The sequence below is a fragment of the Erpetoichthys calabaricus genome, chromosome 15, assembly GCF_900747795.2.
Source record: "Erpetoichthys calabaricus chromosome 15, fErpCal1.3, whole genome shotgun sequence".
NCBI lineage: Eukaryota > Metazoa > Chordata > Cladistia > Polypteriformes > Polypteridae > Erpetoichthys > Erpetoichthys calabaricus.
In genome coordinates this window covers 7,493,362-7,511,432 of record NC_041408.2, presented here as the reverse complement: position 1 = coordinate 7,511,432, position 18,071 = coordinate 7,493,362, and the positions used below count along the sequence as shown (strand labels likewise).

Below are 18,071 nucleotides of genomic sequence, written 5' to 3'. Positions count from 1 at the left end.
GCTCCATTGGGCAACGCTGGCGCTGTGGACCTCACAAACAGAAGAGAAGCTCATCAGTCTGATGTCTCGTATTTTAAATATCTTTAACGGAACAGAAAAATGAAATAAAGGGCAGGGATTACTGCTAAACCCACTGCAGTCATTAACCCTTCGTACGGTGAGAGCTCCATCAGGCAGTACGCTATTGACTGTCAGAAAAGGGGCGGGCACAACGGCGGTAGAAGATCAGCCCTGGGATTTTTTTTTTTTTATTTTTTTATTTTGTGCACTCCCTCCATCATTCTCAATATTTTAGGGTCCCCTGATACCGAAAACGCAGATATCGTGATATCACTAATATCATCTGATTAATTCAGGGGTCCTCAATCACGGTCCTGGAGGGCTGCAGGTTATAATTCTAGCTTGTTTCCTAATTAGAACTCAGATGTCAAGTCAAAAGTCAAAGCGAACTTTATTGTCATATCAACCATATACAAGTATACAGATAGACGAAATTGAGAAGCTCGGGGTCCACAGTGTAACAAGAAGTGCAAATTAAAAATTAAGATTAAAATTAAAACAGACGAGACATTGTCCAAAGATATTGATAATGAACTTTAGTATTAAACTCTCTGCCTTGTTAGCGTTTTCATTCAATGACGAATTTTCGTTCCATTATAGATCAAAGGTCCTCAATTACAGTCCTGAAGATCTGCCCCGGTGGTAGGTTTTCACGTCGACCATTTTCTTAATTAGAACCCATTTATTTAATACTAAAGCAATACACGTTGGCTTTGCACCCTCCCCTACCATAACTTCTCGTCAATGCGGGAGGAGCAAAAACATTTAGATTTGTCCAAAATTTCGATCTCTGGTTTTCGACAGTCCCCTAATACCGATCTCTCAATGATGGCTTTGAGTCTGTCTGTGTGTCACAGTTTCTGGAGGACAGTCTAGAACTAAAACAGCTGGACGAAAAACCACCAAACTCAAAACTTAAGCCCGTTATGAGACAATGATGTGCGGGGTTAACTTTCTCGCCAAATCATGCGAGACACTCGAGAGGAACCCTTAAATACCGGAATTCTGCAATTCATTGTGAATCCTTCTCGTCAATTTCTATCGGAATGGCCAATTTTGTGTTCAGAAAGATCGGCATCAGAGCGGTAAATAATTACAGAAATGTTCTAGAATAGTTTGGATAACTTGGTTCCTGGGGTGTAAAGCCTACTGACGCTCGCGTCCGGATTGTTTTTTCAATTGTGTGATTTGACGGGGTGCAGCAACGAGATCGGCAACTCTGACGCAACTCTCGACAGAAAGTCCCATAATGTGAGCGCGAGAGGGGGTGATGGATCATCTTTAAGGAAATACATAGAGAACATACGGTGAGAGTGCACATCCTGAAGCTCGCTTATGCTTCACCGATTTTAGACTGGCCAATCAAACCTGACGTGTGTACGCGAGAGGAAAACCAAACTGTAGCGGGGCTACATAGTAATAGTGTTTTTCAATGTTTGTACCGAGTGCGTTTTGTTTCCATCGTCCCGTTTGCTGTTTAATGTGTGCATCAGTGAATGTCGTCCCTGTAAATTCAGGTGGGACAGATGATGGAGGGAGACCACAGCCCCAAAATGAAAAGCACCCATTTATAATCGATCAATTACATCTGGCTCAGTACTATATAAACAATCAAGAGAGAACAGGGAGGAGAGAGGAGAAAGACGGAGATTACATTTTCTCGACAACGTACCAACTGTACCTGCTGTTTTCCAGATCGCGCTTTTATAACCAGTTTGTTTTTCATTCCGCCGGACTTACTTCAAATCAGTCATCGCCAGAGACCCCGGGGTTGGACTACATCATCCACCACAAGCCGAATGTTTACGGTGAGGTTGCTCCATTTTTTCCAGGAAATACAAACACATCACTTATCTGTTGACCAGTCATCCGCATTCAGGACAGTTGTATACTTGGACTCAAGTTCACTATCATTGGCATTTTCCGTATTCATTCGTTGTTGTACTGGGACAAGGGAGGGTTTGTTATTATGTATATATGGTGGTGTTAGTTTGGTGGAGGGATACACATATCTACAGTGCATCTGGAAAGTATTCCCAGCGCATCACTTGTTCCACATTTTGCTATGTTACAGCCTTATTCCAAAATGGATTAAATTCATTTTTTTCCTCGGAATTCTACACACAACACCCCATAATGACAGTGTGAAAAAAGTTTACTTGAGGTTTTTGCAAATTTATTAAAAATAAAAAAATTGAGAAAGCACATGTCCATAAGTATTCACAGCCTTTGCCATGAAGCTTGAAATTGAGCTCAGGTGCATCCTGTTTCCCCTGATCATCCTTGAGATGTTTCTGCAGCTTCAATGGAGTCCACCAAGGGTAAATTCAGTTGACTGGACATGATTTGGAAAGGCACACACCTGTCTATAGAAGGTCCCACAGTTGACAGTTCATGTCAGAGCACAAACCAAGCATGAAGTCAAAGGAATTGTCTGTAGACCTCCAAGACAAGATTGTCTCGAGGCACAAATCTAGGGAAGGTTACAGAAAAATGTCGTCTGCTTTGAAGGTCCCAATGAGCACAGTGGCCTCCATCATCCGTAAGTGGAAGAAGTTCGAAACCACCAGGACTCTTCCTAGAGCTGGCCGGCCATCTAAAACTGAGCGATCGGGGGAGAAGGACCTTAGTCAGGGAGGTGACCAAGAACCTGATGGTCACTCTGTCAGAGCTCCAGAGGTCCTCTGTGGAGAGAACAGAACCTTCCAGAAGGACAACCATCTCTGCAGCAATCCACCAATCAGGCCTGTATGGTAGAGTGGCCAGACGGAAGCCACTCTTTAGTTAAAGGCACATGGCAGCCCTCCTGGAGTTTGCCAAAAGGCACCTGAAGGACTCTCAGACCATGAGAGAGAAAATTCTCTGGTCTGATGAGACAAAGATTGAACTCTTTGGTGTGAATGCCAGGCGTCACATTTGGAGGAAACCAGGCACCGCTCATCACCAGGCCAATACCATCCCTGCAGTGAAGCATGGTGGTGGCAGCATCATGCTGTGGGGATGTTTTTCAGCAGCAGGAACTGGGAGACTAGTCAGGATAAAGGGAAAGATGACTGCAGCAATGTACAGAGACATCCTGGATGAAAACCTGCTCCAGAGCGCTCTTGACCTCAGACTGGGGGTGACGGTTCATCTTTCAGCAGGTCAACGACCCTAAGCACACAGCAAGATATCAAAGGAGTGGCTTCAGGACAACTCTGTGAATGTCCTTGAGTGGCCCAGCCAGAGCCCAGACTTTGAATCCGATTGAACATCTCTGGAGAGATCTTAAAATGGCTGTGCACCGACGCTTCCCCATCCAACCTGATGGAGCTTGAGAGGTGCTGCAAAGAGGAATGGGCGAAACTGGCCAAGGATAGGTGTGCCAAGCTTGTGGCATCATATTCAAAAAAGACTTGAGGCTGGAATTGCTGCCAAAGGGGCATCGACGAAGTATTGAGCAAAGGCTGTGAATACTTATGTACATGAGATGTCTGTTTTTTAATTTTTAATAACTTTGCAAAAACCTCAAGTAATCTTTTTTCACGTTGTCATTATGGGTGTTGTGTGTAGAATTCTGAGGGAAAAAAATGAATTTAATCCATTTTGGAATAAGGCTGTAACATAACAAAATGTGGAAAAAAGTGATGTGCTGTGAGTACTTTCTGGATGCACTGTATATCTATACTTATTTTGTATATGTGAAATTTGCATTTTTTGTTATTGTTTCTTTAATATATTGATCCACCTATTTTTACATATCTACTTTTGTGAGCTTATGTTTAACCCGTCGATTGTGGGGAAAATATTATTTGTTAGAGGTACGGCTTGGTATTTGTAGATTAGCTTCAGTAATTTATCCAGGCCACAGGTCTTGGAAGTGTAGCTGCCGGCTGGGTAAGGGGTCGGCTGTAACAAAATATAAGTTCTGCTTGGATGACGACAAGGCACCTTATGAGGTAGCAATGCTGAATGATACCCCACCCTGCTGCCTCTTTGGTTATAAAATCAGTAAATTATTCGTGCAAGTTGATAAAGCATGGAGTGAGACCTTAGTTGCTGTACTGCAAGATCGCTCATTTTATAAAGATTTATTAATTGAAATCAAAAAACCGTCTTACAGTTTTATTCCATAAACAAAAATTAAGAGTAATGTGGAAAAAAAATGGAGCACTGGGAGAGAGAGAGAGAGAGAGAGAGAGAGAGGGGAAAGAAATAAAAAACAACCTTGTTTTGTGTGCCCGCCTGCGGTGGTTTATTTCATTTTTGAAGTGCACCTACTATAGGGTTATAAATTATATATGGACTGGAGGTGAAGCAGCTGTACTGTACGGCTGTCGTTTTTTGCTTCCCTTAAGGTGGGAAAAGTCTGCTCGGTGTGTGTGCTTTTGGCTTGGTTTAGTTGCTATTGTTTAAAAATAAACACAGTGAGCTACTAGCTTAGTCAAGGAGTAACTGTGCTGCACAGTGGCCTGCAAAAACAATAAAAAGGAGGAGGAGGAGAAACTGAAGAATGTGAAAGATGTCGGTGACCTTTGATTATTCATCTCGAGAGGCCTATACTCATTTCTCAAAGGGCCTGTGGGGTTGTAGGTGGACAAAGTTAAACTACCAGTTACCTTGTAAGTTCATAAATTATCTTTCCTGGGCTAGAAGAGGACTCGTTATCTAAGCGTGTTTTATTGTAATGTGATTTCTTAGTCTCACCCACACGATAGCCAAGCTGGTATTTAAAACATTGAGCGAAGCTCTTGTGTCTTTTCTGAATTTGTTCAAAGGTTATGTCAGACCTGCACCTCCTCGGGTAATCATTAACGTTCAGCCTTGAATGCCCAGCCCTGTTCCTGCCGCTCAGCAGCTGGCATGCTTCCGACTGAGCTAAATTGGCTTTTTGTTTCTGGTAAGAAAAGAAGCTGTGGGCATTTGTTGGCACCACTTTAGTTTGGGTAGTACAAAAAAATGTTTGTTACTCGGCTTACTCTTAAATAACAAGGCTTCTTTTGGTCTTCATTACACTTCTAAAAACATCAGTAGAGCAGTTTGGGATATTGAGCCCTCCCGTAAGAGAGAATGATAAAGAGTTGGGGTACCACCAGCCTGGTAATCCCCTATAACTGGATTTGAAATATACAAAAGAAAAACACTCAATAATTGCAGAGACGTCTTTCCAGATGTGAGTTCAGGATTGAACTGACAAAGGTGGGTGGAGCTTCAGATTTTCAGTCTGTCCTGGCAGGAAGAGGCGGGCCAAAGTGGATGGACGTAGGAAGTGATGTCAGAGGTGTTACAGCTGTCAATCATCCGGTCTGCAGAGAGTGGGAGGGAGGCATTGGCGCCAATCCCTGGTGTGGCAGTTGAATTACAGTCCCTAGAGCCCTCCAGTTTGTCCCCTATGCGCACACGTGTGACGCCCCATTGATGTGATGACCCATGTCTCATTTGAGCCACCTTGGACCATTCCGAAGAGTGCGTAGTTTTACTAATCCACTTTGCAGAGAGGACTAACCACTTTACTGATGCTTTATAACTGTTAACACCGGAAGAAAACTTTCTGAAGGGCTTTTTTCTTAATAGTAAATTAGTTTAGATACTGCAAAAACGCATCCAATCCTGAAGTGTTAGCCATTTGTTTAATCGTAGCTCTAGCTGACACGTTGAAATCTAAATCCTTGATGAAGACCTCCGCATTAACGTTTGCAGTGCACAATGCAATGTGTATGTCGGAGTGTAATTGTAGCCCGCAGTACCTCCTGAGGTCCGTGATGTGTGTCCCCAACATCACAAAACGCTCACAATGTCGGTCAGGAAACGCCCACTGCACGTCTGGTTACACTGGGTTGTGTGAGGGTTATGTGACTCGAAGGGCATTTTGTGATTGTTATGGGCATTACCTGACCTACGTCCTGGGTGTGACCAGCTACATTTGGACCCATCTGGTTTGGTTTGGGATGCATTAAAGCAGTGTTAAAGTTTGCGCCATCTGTTGGAATGACAAATGCAATTTATTACTGAAAATGTTTTGGGATAGTGCCATCTTTTGGAATGGCATCATACCCTTTTATTAAGGTGGATATTCTTGAAGGCACTATGCTTTGCTGATGGGCAGAAAAGTTTAGGCTGATTTAAAGTCCCCACCAGGTTGCTGCTACCTAAAAATTTTTGAAATTTTTCAGAAGGTTTTCCTATCATAAGCTTTCAGTAAAGTTGAAGGCCCTAGACAAATTACTTTGCGAGTAATCAGTTGAGAGATGGACAGACATTACCATTTTATATATTGACTTGCTGTGCCACCTGTCCAGGGCATTTTGTTATCCACAATCAACGCAGTCGAACCACAAAATGCATCGGTCTATGTAAAATGCCATTTGGTATGGGATTCATAAAAGCAGTATTAATGTGTATGATGCGCCATCTGTTGGAAAGATGAACACAATGCATATGTCTCTATTATATGCTATTTGGTATGGGATTCATAAAAGCAGTATTAATGTTTATGATGCGCCATCTGTTGGAAAGACAAGCGTAATTCATATGTCTCTGTTATATGCTATTTGATATGCGATTTGTGAGTTGACAATTTCTTCCACACACTAAAGCTAACATTTCACACGTTAATTATGTTTATTTATAAACTTTATCTGGAGTTGGCATTTTGATTGGTCAACCCTGCCAAGTCACTTGTTTATGGGCCCATGGTTTGATTTCCAGACCGTCCACTATGATGCCAGCCTTGCATTACTGTACCATACTTCTATTAGCCTGCCTATGCTTTGGCTCAAAGTGGGTAGCAAATGGATGGCCGTGTCTTTGACTCATAGCCTCACTTTGCGACTTGGTGACTTGAGCGGCGCTCGTTCTGAAACTTTTATTTATGGAGACCATCTAACTGCAAAACCCGTCCCACCAGCTTTACTGCGGATATTTACTACCGGTCCTCCAGGTGTAAACTTATCAAAGCGTGATCATTTTGACACAAGCAAAGTGAAACCATTTTTGAAGTGTTATTTTTGGATTGTTTTTTTAAATTCTGAAAGTTCCAACATAAATTGGCACGGCTATGTTAAGTGCTGGTGCAGCGGAGCCCCCGCTAAACTCAACCACATGAAACAAATGTGATTGGGGTCCCGTCGTGATCTTCCCACATTTAGTGTTGATGTTGGTTGGCATTGGGGTCTGGAATGGTGGTGGTGCTGCGTTTAGAGCACCTTGAAGATGAACGCTTCATTGTACTCGGATGTATTGTTCCAAAACACCTGCCATGTGTGGGTGTCTGTCAACTAATGTGGCCGATTTATGAAAAGCCTGTTGTCACAATAGATGGCCGCTTCACGCAGCTCAAAAAAAAAACAAAAAAGCTGTCATATAACGGTGGTTTAGATGAAAGCAAGCATTGACACAAATGGGGGGAGCATCCGACGTGTCCGGATTAGAGACGGTCCAACTGTATGGCCGTCTTTTGCTAGCGTACTTCCAGTTGTATGTGCACAGGTGCCCAAACAATGAGAAGCTCATCTGGGACAACCGGAGTCGACCACCTGAGCCATCTGTGTTTGCTACCCAGGAGAAAGGCCTGCACGTGGTGTTGCCCCGCATGCCTCATTTATACCCTCCGACTGTGCAAGGTTTTAGTTGCAGCAGGGGTCCTCTCCTATGGAAACGGCTTTAGAGAGGCAATGAGTGGAATATTAGGCCATAATTACTGCTGTGGTCGTTTTTAGACAAAAATGCCCATCTTAATATTTATTGTAAGCTTGGGTGAGATTTGAAAATCGTAGCGGGTTCCGTTTGAGTTGCGCATGTTTGAAATCTTTGCTGTTTATCTGTTTATAGGACTCGTTACTAAAGGCCGAAATAAAAATGTTACACTGTGTGTTAATGGGAGGGGAGAGAGGGGTTGTGAGCGCACGCCAATTACAGCACGGTACCCCACGATGAGCCCCCCAGACTGGTACCTGAGTGCAGCGGGTGACACCTCAGCACACACACTGGAACAGTGGGAAGGTTTGTTTAATGGTGGCTGGAGTGCCAATCCTGCCAACAGTGGGAGTTTTTTTCTTAATGGTGGCTGGAGTGCCAATCCTGCCAACAGTGGGAAGGTTTTTTTTAATGGTGGCTGGAGTGCCAATCCTGCCAACAGTGGGAGTTTTTTTTTTAATGGTGGCTGGAGTGCCAATCCTGCCAACAGTTGGAAGGTTTTTTTTAATGGTGGCTGGAGTGCCAATCCTGCCAACAGTGGGAGTTTTTTTTCTCAATGGTGGCTGGAGTGCCAATCCTGCCAACAGTGGGAAGGTTTTTTTTAATGGTGGCTGGAGTGCCAGTCCTGCCAACAGTAGGAGGGTTTTTTTTCTTGTGGCTGGAGTGCCAGTCCTACCACCAACCTCCAAGTTTTCCCTGAAAGAGCAGGGATTACTATTAGCCTACAATGGAGGGCATTTTTGGAGAACAATAGAGTTTTTAATTGGGGGGGACAAAAAAGTAGAAAGTGCCAGCATGTTTCCCTGGCCAAGAGCCTTAACATCACAGAGTAACACAAAACCCTACAATAAAAAGCATAAAACAATGAAAATGAAAAAGCAGCGTCGAGAACAAACCCTGTCACCCGCATTCTCTGCACATGCTGACCACAGACCTTCAACAGAATGTCCTGCAGGTTGCATTTCTATTTTGCCCATTGAGAGAGAGAATGCTATTTTGATCTACGTTCTTCATAAATGCCCTGGGTACATTAAAACACAAGTCCTCTCACACAATGAATGGGATCGTAATAAATATTCTGTAGTTTTGTGTTTTTAATAAGTTTTGGGGGATGGTCCTACTTATAATGTCCTTCTGTTTACATTTCAACATTACATTTTTGTTTGTAATCCAATTCAAAACACTTCTACTTCTCTCTATCATACATCTTTAAGCTTGTTAGGACTGTGGGTGTCCAGAGCCCATCCTGGCAAGATCAGGCACATGGAAGGAACCCTAATTAACTTGGGGAAATACGCTATATTCATAAAAGCAAATAATATTGGGTTGAAAGCTATTGAGATAGTGCCCATCCAGTTGCCACTGTATATGTCTGTCATTCCAACAGATGGTGCATCTCAAACATTTGTATTAATAAAATGCTTTGTGGGTGTGTCACAAACATTAACACTGCTTTTGAAAATCCCATACAAAATGACATATAACAGACATGTACATTGCATTGCTCATTCCAACAGATGGCGCATCGCAAGCATTTATGATTAAAATGCTTTGCATTTGTCATTCCATCATATGGTTCATCACAAACATTAATACTTTTTATGAATTACATGCCAAATTGTATATAACCGACACATGCACATTGCAGTTGTCATTCCAACAGATGCAGCATCACAAACATTTGTAGTTAAAATGCTTTGCATTGGTCATTCCAACAGATTGGCCATCACTAATATTAACACTGCTTTTACAAATCCCATATCAAATGGTGAATAACAGGGACATACACATTGCATTGGTCATTCCAACAGATGGCACATCGCAAACCTTTGCAGTAATTCATTTTATTATTTCAAATGTTTGTGATGCGCCATTTGTTGGAATGACAAATGCAATGCATTTTATTACTACGTGCATTATTAAAGACATTCCAGTGATGCTCTTCAAATAATAACACTGAGGTCTACATTGATTGATTACTTAGATTTCAATCTTATATGGGTAGCACAGCTAGTATATATTAAAAAAAAATAAATAGGGATTAACCTTTTCTACAAAGGTGTGAGGCAGCATATACACTTTGGTGATTTTAATTCTATACTAATTATTCTTTTTTTATATTCTATCTTGGCCATGGTTTTAAAATGAATGCTCATACTTGTTTATGTCAATAGCATGATGTAAAGATATGTTAACAAAAGCAATAACTCGACAGTGTCCATGTCTGTAATGTTTTTAATTATACATTGGCATGGCAGATATGATTTTTTTTCTCTACTGTTTATCTATCGTTTGTTTAGGCCAGCGGTTCTCAAACTGTGGGGCGCACCCAAAAAAGGGGGCACGAATGTTGCCATATGTGGTGTAATTTCGCTATTCGTAGGAAAATTTGAAACTTGTACTGGCAGCAAAAAATATAGGAATAAATTTTATTAGGGTTTCAAAAAAACGTTAGGGGTGTGCGATTTAAAACTGTTATGAGAACTTGGGTCACAAATCCATAAAGGTTGAGAAACGCTGGTTTAGGTAAACATTTTGATGCAAATTTCTTTCTGTGTATTACAGTAAGAGTAATGTAAAAGAAAAATGTTCAGACCGGTCACTTTATGAAAATAGGAATCCTAATGAAAGCGCAGTAACTTAAGTGCCAATATTTTGGCCGGGTGATTGTGTGTGCGTGGATCAGATTTGCAATACGAGGACTGATGCCCTTCTCTTAAAGGTGAATGAATATTTAGAGGTGAGGTGTTTTATACTCACCCAAACAGCCTTTTTTAAGTGTTAATCATTTATACATTTTTTCTTTTTATCTTTTTGCTACCTACATAAATCATTAACTCGGTTAATAATGAGTACTTTCCAACCCTGCCCTGCGCTTTGATTTTCTGCCCAAATTTTCTTACAGATTGCCTTAATCGTTGGGTCTGGGTGTGACTTCATCAGTCTGAGTGACACAGTTGAATTAATAAGACCGAATGTGTGGGTACTTCAGGTACACCCGTTGTGTGTCTGTTGTACATGCCCATGTTGTAAGGTATGCCAAGCTTGTTAACACAAATAGTCTGCTTAACCGGAATCAGTCGTGCAGTTGCATCTCAATAGAAGTAACATGCGGACACCAGGTGGCTTATTGTCTGGTCAAACATGAAAACGGCAGAAAAGTATGCAACATGATAGTTCCAACATTTCTAAACGAAACACATCATGTACTAAATTGCATATTAAACATGCTGATAATTCATAATGTGTGACATTGCCCAGTCTGAAAGAATAAAGCACGAGAATCATTAAGTGAAAAAGAATTGTGCAACTCGTTCTTGGGTAATGATTCAGATCGAGACTCTAATGATCCACAATCTTGGGCCTTGTTCTTTGGTGATGAGAATGTTGTGACCTCGCAACTCTCTTAAGGTTTGAGGACGAGACTCTTGCTACCTCAGAACCCGACTAAGGATTGAGGACGAGACTCTTGTGACCTTGGAACTCTCCTAAGGTTTGATGACGAGACTCTTGTGACCTCTCAGCTCTCCTAAGGTTTGAGGACGAGACTCTTGTGACCTCTCAGCTCTCCTAAGGTTTGAGGACGAGACTCTTGCGACCTCTCAACTCCCCTAAGGTTTGAGGACGAGACTCTTGCGACCTCTCAACTCCCCTAAGGTTTGAGGACGAGACTCTTGCGACCTCTCAACTCCCCTAAGGTTTGAGGACGAGACTCTTGCGACCTCTCAACTCCCCTAAGGTTTGAGGACGAGACTCTTGCGACCTCTCAACTCCCCTAAGGTTTGAGGACGAGACTCTTGCGACCTCTCAACTCCCCTAAGGTTTGAGGACGAGACTCTTGCGACCTCTCAACTCCCCTAAGGTTTGAGGACGAGACTCTTGCGACCTCTCAACTCCCCTAAGGTTTGAGGACGAGACTCTTGCGACCTCTCAACTCCCCTAAGGTTTGAGGACGAGACTCTTGCGACCTCTCAACTCCCCTAAGGTTTGAGGACGAGACTCTTGCGACCTCTCAACTCCCCTAAGGTTTGAGGACGAGACTCTTGCGACCTCTCAACTCTCCTAAGGTTTGAGGACGAGACTCTTGCGACCTCTCAACTCTCCTAAGGTTTGAGGACGAGACTCTTGCGACCTCTCAACTCTCCTAAGGTTTGAGGACGAGACTCTTGCGACCTCTCAACTCTCCTAAGGTTTGAGGACGAGACTCTTGCGACCTCTCAACTCCCCTAAGGTTTGAGGACGAGACTCTTGTCCTCAAACCTTAGTCGAGTTCCGAGGTCGCAAGAGTCTTGTGACCTCAGAACTCGACTAAGGTTTGACGACGAGGCTCTTGTGAGCAACCAAGGAGCTTATGACCTCGCTCTCGAGTAATGATGATTCACGCAGAGATTCCAAATCGGTGAGCGATACAACTCTGGTGTAGTTACTGAACTGTGGAAAGTGTGCATTAAAGTAACGTTGAAAGTAAGGAACTGTATTAGAGTAATATTTTTAAGGTTCAATTTTGTGCATGTTGGTTGACTCCTTGAAAAAGAGGAGAATCGTTCACAAATCGCCCATCACTGCACTCCCCTTAATAGCAAAGATCCATCTGTATGTCCATTTTAGGGCCTCGCATTGGCATCATGACCTTAACAAGATGATATTTTATGAGGCAGTTCTCTTAATGCTCCTCATGTATGTACGCCGCTGTTTGGAGTACTTTGGTATACTTCAGGAATGATCCCAAATAACAAATCGGTGTAAAGTGGCACAACATTGACTTTGGACAACTGAAAATGTTTGTTCTGGGTCTTTTGTTGACTGTTCTTAGGTTGTGATCTGTTTTGTGTTTTTAGCGTATGGAGCCCTGAGCTTGTAAATGAAAGTGTGGTGTATATAAATAGCTTGAACTGGATTGACGCAGAATTCCTTTCTGAATAAAACGGAGAGCAAAGAAGCAAAATCGCCAATGATGTCCTGAGCGAAGAGCTTCCTTGCCACACCCTTCTTGCTGCAAATGGCTCAAAGAAATAAAACAAAACTCCACTCCTTCATTTTATTTATTTATTTATTTTTTTGACAGTAGAACTGGCAGAGTGAGTACTTGGACAGGTTCTGAGTAGCCGGGGTGTGCTCAAAGTTGTATATTTAGGCAACATTACATCATCCGTCCATTTTTTTTTTTTTGTGTGTGTGTGTACAATGTATGTGCTGTGATGCTCTGGCAAATGGAGGATATTCAGTGAAACCACACCAGGAACACCTGACTCTGCAGGCTTTGCTCGTCTGATTCTTTCAAACTGCCTGTTTAAGCGAATGGATTACTTTGTTTCAATGAGAGGATACGTCAAGGACTCGAGATTTGCAAGTTAGATATTTGCAGCTTTGTTTTTTTCATGAGGTGGCTGAGAACAATTAACGGAAATATTTATGGAGCTTTACAGAAGCTTGCAGGCTACACGCAAGCCAAAAATATGTAAACAATACTGAAAATAATTTGTGTCACGTAACAGATTAATGCTGCTGTTCTTTAGTGTAAGTACATGCTAAATCTTTTTCTGTGATGTTCCACCTTCACGGCTCCCTTAGTTAATCGGTAGATCCGGGCGTCTCCTCCCAGCTGGTTAAGGGGGCTGATCTACCATCAGGGCATTGTTGCTGAGGGTCTTTTCACCAAATGCTCATTGAAACGATTGCTTTTCTGTGCAGCAAAAAATTCCAAAGGGGGGTGTAGGTGTGGGCGATGTGTCAAACCCTCTCAATGAAATGATGGAGTCTCCACGTGCACAAAACACAAGAATTGGAAATGCCGCACTGCATTAATCTACCAGGTCTCCATGGTGCTGCATTATTAAAAGTATGATCACCTCTCTGTTAAGGTGGTAAGACACTCGTTCTCGGGTAATGATTCAGATAATCAGATGAACAAGAACTGTACACCTCATTCTCTGGTAATGATCCAGTCTGTAAGTCACAAGAATATGAATCGTGCACCTCCTTTTCAGGTAATGGGTTGGATCAAGAACAAAACGAACGAGAATTGTGTGCCTCGTTATTAGGCAATGATTCAATTTGTAAATCGAATGAATGAGAATCATGTGCCTCGTACTTTGGTAATGATTCAGTTTGTGAATAAACTGAATGAGAATTGTGTGCCTCCATTCTCGGGTAATTAATCCAATCAAGAATAAACTGAATGAGAATCGTGTGCCTTGTTCTTTGGTAATGATTCAGTTTGCGAATCAAATGAATGCCGATTGTTTGCCTCGTTCTCGGGTAATGAATCCAATCAAGAATAAAATGAACAAGAATCGTGTGCCTCGTTCTTTGGTAATTAAGTTTGTGAATCGAATGAATGAGAGTTGTGCGGCTTGTTCTCGGGTAATGATTCAGATCAATTCAGTTTTGACAAATTTCGTGTTCACCTCTCACCTGTCTGGTGTGGTGTTTGCCCGGCCAGTGTCAACCTCAGTTTGTGCATCCTCTCTGAGTTGCTGGGCGCAAACTGGGACTGTTGGCATTCAGAGTGCAGGGTATAGATAGTCCTGAGCTAAAGGGGAACTGCACTGGCAAAAAATGAGGAAATTCCTCCTTTTATAGTTAAATTTACAACACAAAGTTTGTCGAAAGTTAAGGGGCCTGAATAGTTTGATTCCATTGTCAGTCATTTTCCAACCTGCTATATCTTAACACAGGGTCACGGGGAGTCTGCTGGAGCCAATCCCAGCTAGCACAGGGCGTAAGGCAGGAATAAATCCCGGGCTGAGCGCCAGCCCACCGCAGGGCATGCACATACGCACACACTAGGGACAATTTAGGATCGCCAATGCACCTAACCTGCGTGTCTTTGGACTGTGGGAGGAAACCGGAGCACCCGGAGGAAATCGACGCAGACATGAGGAGAACATGCAAACTCCGTGCAGGGAGGACCTGGGAAGCGAACCTGAGTCTCCTTACTGTGAGGCAGCAGCGCTACCACTGCGCCACCATGCCGCCCTGATTCCATTGTAACTGTGTGAAATTAGCATTCTATTCAAATTAAGTAAACACTTATGTTAATTTACTATTAAAATGTTCTTTCAAAGATTGGCTCTTACAATTGATAAGTGTAATTTCATTTAAATCCTTTTTTTTTTTAACAATATCTCGGGGCTGCTATAGGTGACCACCATTTAAACACATCCTGTAGTGTGTGCCCTCAGTTATGTGCTTACTATTACTGTACTATTCACAGTCCAAGGTATGATAAGCGCTGACTGCTCCCATTGTTTGTTCCTTATCTTTATAGCAGCGCCAGGTTACCATTTGTCAGAAGCTTTAATCCTTCTCAAGGGTCAAAGGACAGTGTTAAAGTATGTGCCTCACAGGGTTCATTGTGCAATATGTTGGATTTAGTAGTGGAAGTGTGCTTGAATTAAAATGCGTGGAAATAGAAAAATTAAAAATACGCACATAATCGAGAATTATAAAACTTGGGTCCACGACTTTGTTTCAAATCCATTTGAGTGCAGCTTACTCCCTCCGCTTGATGCAGAATCCAAGTAAATCACTCCAGAATGACACAATTTTATTAAAGTATGCATTGAACGCTTAGATAGGTAAAGTTGGGTCTCTCTGTTTGTCTGTCCCTCCCTCCATAGGGGGAAATTGTGGCTTTTCACAGAAGCTTTTTAGATAAAGACATAAATAAATAGACGTACTAGTGTCTGAACACACACAAGAGTGAATAGAAAGGAAGAAAATTTTAAAAAGAGAGAATGTCTAACTTGGTAGTCACAGTGAGGCGGTACACAGGCGTATTGTTGTTGGTATAAAGTAGCCCCCTAAAGTGCTGGGTTCATGAATGAAAACGCCATTAACAGACATTTGGACATGAACCCAGCATATGCAAACTTAAGAAGAAGAACATCCTCAGAATAAATTAAAACTTTACAACCAACACCCTCCTAACCCCACCTCATTACCACAAATTTTGCTATATATTGCATTTGATTCTTGTAAGTCTAATCATTATCCTCTGATGACGGCTCCTGGCAGGAGCTGAAAGCTCAGGAATAAAAACTACTTTATGATACGGGATTCATTCTCTCCCTTTGTGGATCTCCAACTACACATATATAGTTATATATGATGTACAGTCGTATGAAAAAGTTTTGGAACCCCTCTTAATCCTTTGGATTTCTGTTTCTCATTGGCTGAGCTTTCAAAGTAGCAATTTCCTTTTGATATCTGACATGCCTTATGGAAACAGTAGGATTTCAGCAGTGAAATTAAGTTTATTGGATTAACAGAAAATATGCAATATGCATCATAACAAAATTAGACAGGTGCATAAATGTGGGCACCGCAACAGAGATATGACATCAATACTTAGTTGAGCCTCCTTCTGGCCTCTAGACGTTGTCCTCCTATAGCCTCTGATGAGTGTCTGATTCTGGATGGAGGTATTGTTGACCATTCTTCATACAAAATCTCTCCAGTTCAGTCCAATTTGATGGACAGCCTGCTTCAAATCATCCCATAGATTGTCGATGATATTCAAGTCAGGGGACTGTGACGGCTATTCCAGGACATTGTACTTCTCCCTCTGCATGAATGCCTTTGTAGATTTCCAACTGAGTTTTGGGTCATTGTCTTGTTGGAATATCCAACCCCTGCGTAACTTCAACTTTGTGACTGATGCTTGAACATTATCCTGAAGAATTTGTTGATATTGGGTTGAATTCATGCGACCCTCGACTTTAACAAGGGCCTCAGTCCCTGAACTAGCCACACAGCCCACCCCACAGCATGATGGAACCTCCACCAAATTTGTCAGGTAGGTAGCAGGTGTTTGTCTTGGAATGCGGTGTTCTTCTTCCTCCATGCAAAGCGCTTTTTGTTCTGACCAAATAACTCCATTTTTGTCTCATCAGTCCAAAGCACTTTGTTCCCAAATGAATCTGGCTTGTCTAATTGAGCATTGGCATTCAACAAGTGACTGTTTGTGGCGTGAGTGCAGAAAGGGCTTCTTTCTCATCACCCTGCCATACAGATGGTGTATCTGTACATCGTTCTACAATTCAAACATCTGCAGCAAGATGTTCCTGCAGGTCTTTGGAGGTGATCTGTGGGTTGTCTGTCACCATTCTCACAATCCTACAAAAGTTTATGATGCACCATCTGTTGGAATATAGACCTAGCAACTGGACGCACACATGGGCAGTTATCTTTGTACTAGCTGTAATTATACTTTAATATCATGCAGTACATTTTAGCCATTTATTTTTTTGGCCTCCCCCCGTCTTGGGTTTTATCCCCCTGAGTGTGGGGCACAACAAACAAGATTTGTGAGTAATGATGTCTGCAGTGTGTAGTGTCTAATTGTGGATAAATTATAAAAAAGCCCAGTTTTTGAACTCTTATGCACACCCCAGCATGTGCCGCTTGTGCCAACGAGACCAGCTGCCTTTTTGCCATTAACTTCTGTTTGTGTTTCCACTTGTGCTCTGCGTCTGCACTTGAAGAACTGTGTTGTGTTGTACTTTCAAGCTTCTCAGTTCCTAACTTTTTTTTTCTTTCTTTTCCTCCCATTTTCTAGATGAATGTGCGAGTCACCACTATGGATGCAGAGCTGGAATTCGCCATCCAGCCCAACACCACAGGGAAACAGCTCTTTGATCAGGTGAGTGGCCTCATTGCAGATGCTTTTCCAAAAGCGAGCAGCAGCAGCAGTAATAGTTATGTCACGTGTACAGAGTACAATGAAATTCCTACCCGTGTGTCCAATAAACACACAACACCGTGCCGCTCTTCAGGTTCAGCTCATCTGCCTGAAGCTCAGCATGTTCAGGCCCGGCCAGTAATTGAATGGGACTCCATCTAAATAAAGCTTGGGTTGCTGCTGGAAGAAGTGCAGTGACGGGGACACTGAGAGGTAAAAATGACATTGTCCTTCGGATGAGATGTAAAAACCAAGGTTCTGACTTTCTCTGTGGGCTTCCTTCGTAAATAACGCATTGTGTTATCACGGCCTGGTCATTCTGGCCTTCTTATCATCCCCTTGTCTCTAATTGGCTCTGTCTTCCTCATCTTTTCACCAGTAAATAGCTCGTGTGGTGAGCGTGCTGGCACAAAATGGCTGCCGGTGTTACACATTAATGGTGGTTGAAGTAGCCCCCCACTCACTGTGTAAAGCACTTCGAGTGTCTTGAAAATGCTGTATGAATGCAATGGCATCATCGTCGTTGTTGTTGTTCTTCCTCTCCACTCTGTGGTCATCTCCCTACAAGGTATTAACACAGAGACAAAGTACCCAAATGTTAAACACAGTGAGGACTCGCAGACATCACAGAGGTGGTGACCAGGCTGGAAAT

The 18,071-nt window shown here is 42.5% G+C and overlaps 1 protein-coding gene across 5 annotated transcripts in view; it reads left to right on the top strand.

Annotated features, from left to right (window-relative positions):
• The window catches only part of ezrb (ezrin b), a 197,985-nt gene that overhangs the window by 37,246 nt on the left and 142,668 nt on the right, over positions 1–18,071 (top strand). For all 5 annotated transcript variants that reach the window (XM_028820902.2, XM_028820903.2, XM_051919298.1 and 2 more), the window contains one exon: positions 17,297–17,380. In XM_028820902.2, coding sequence (XP_028676735.1) covers positions 17,297–17,380 — 84 coding nt within the window. The remainder of the gene's footprint in view (positions 1–17,296; positions 17,381–18,071) is intronic.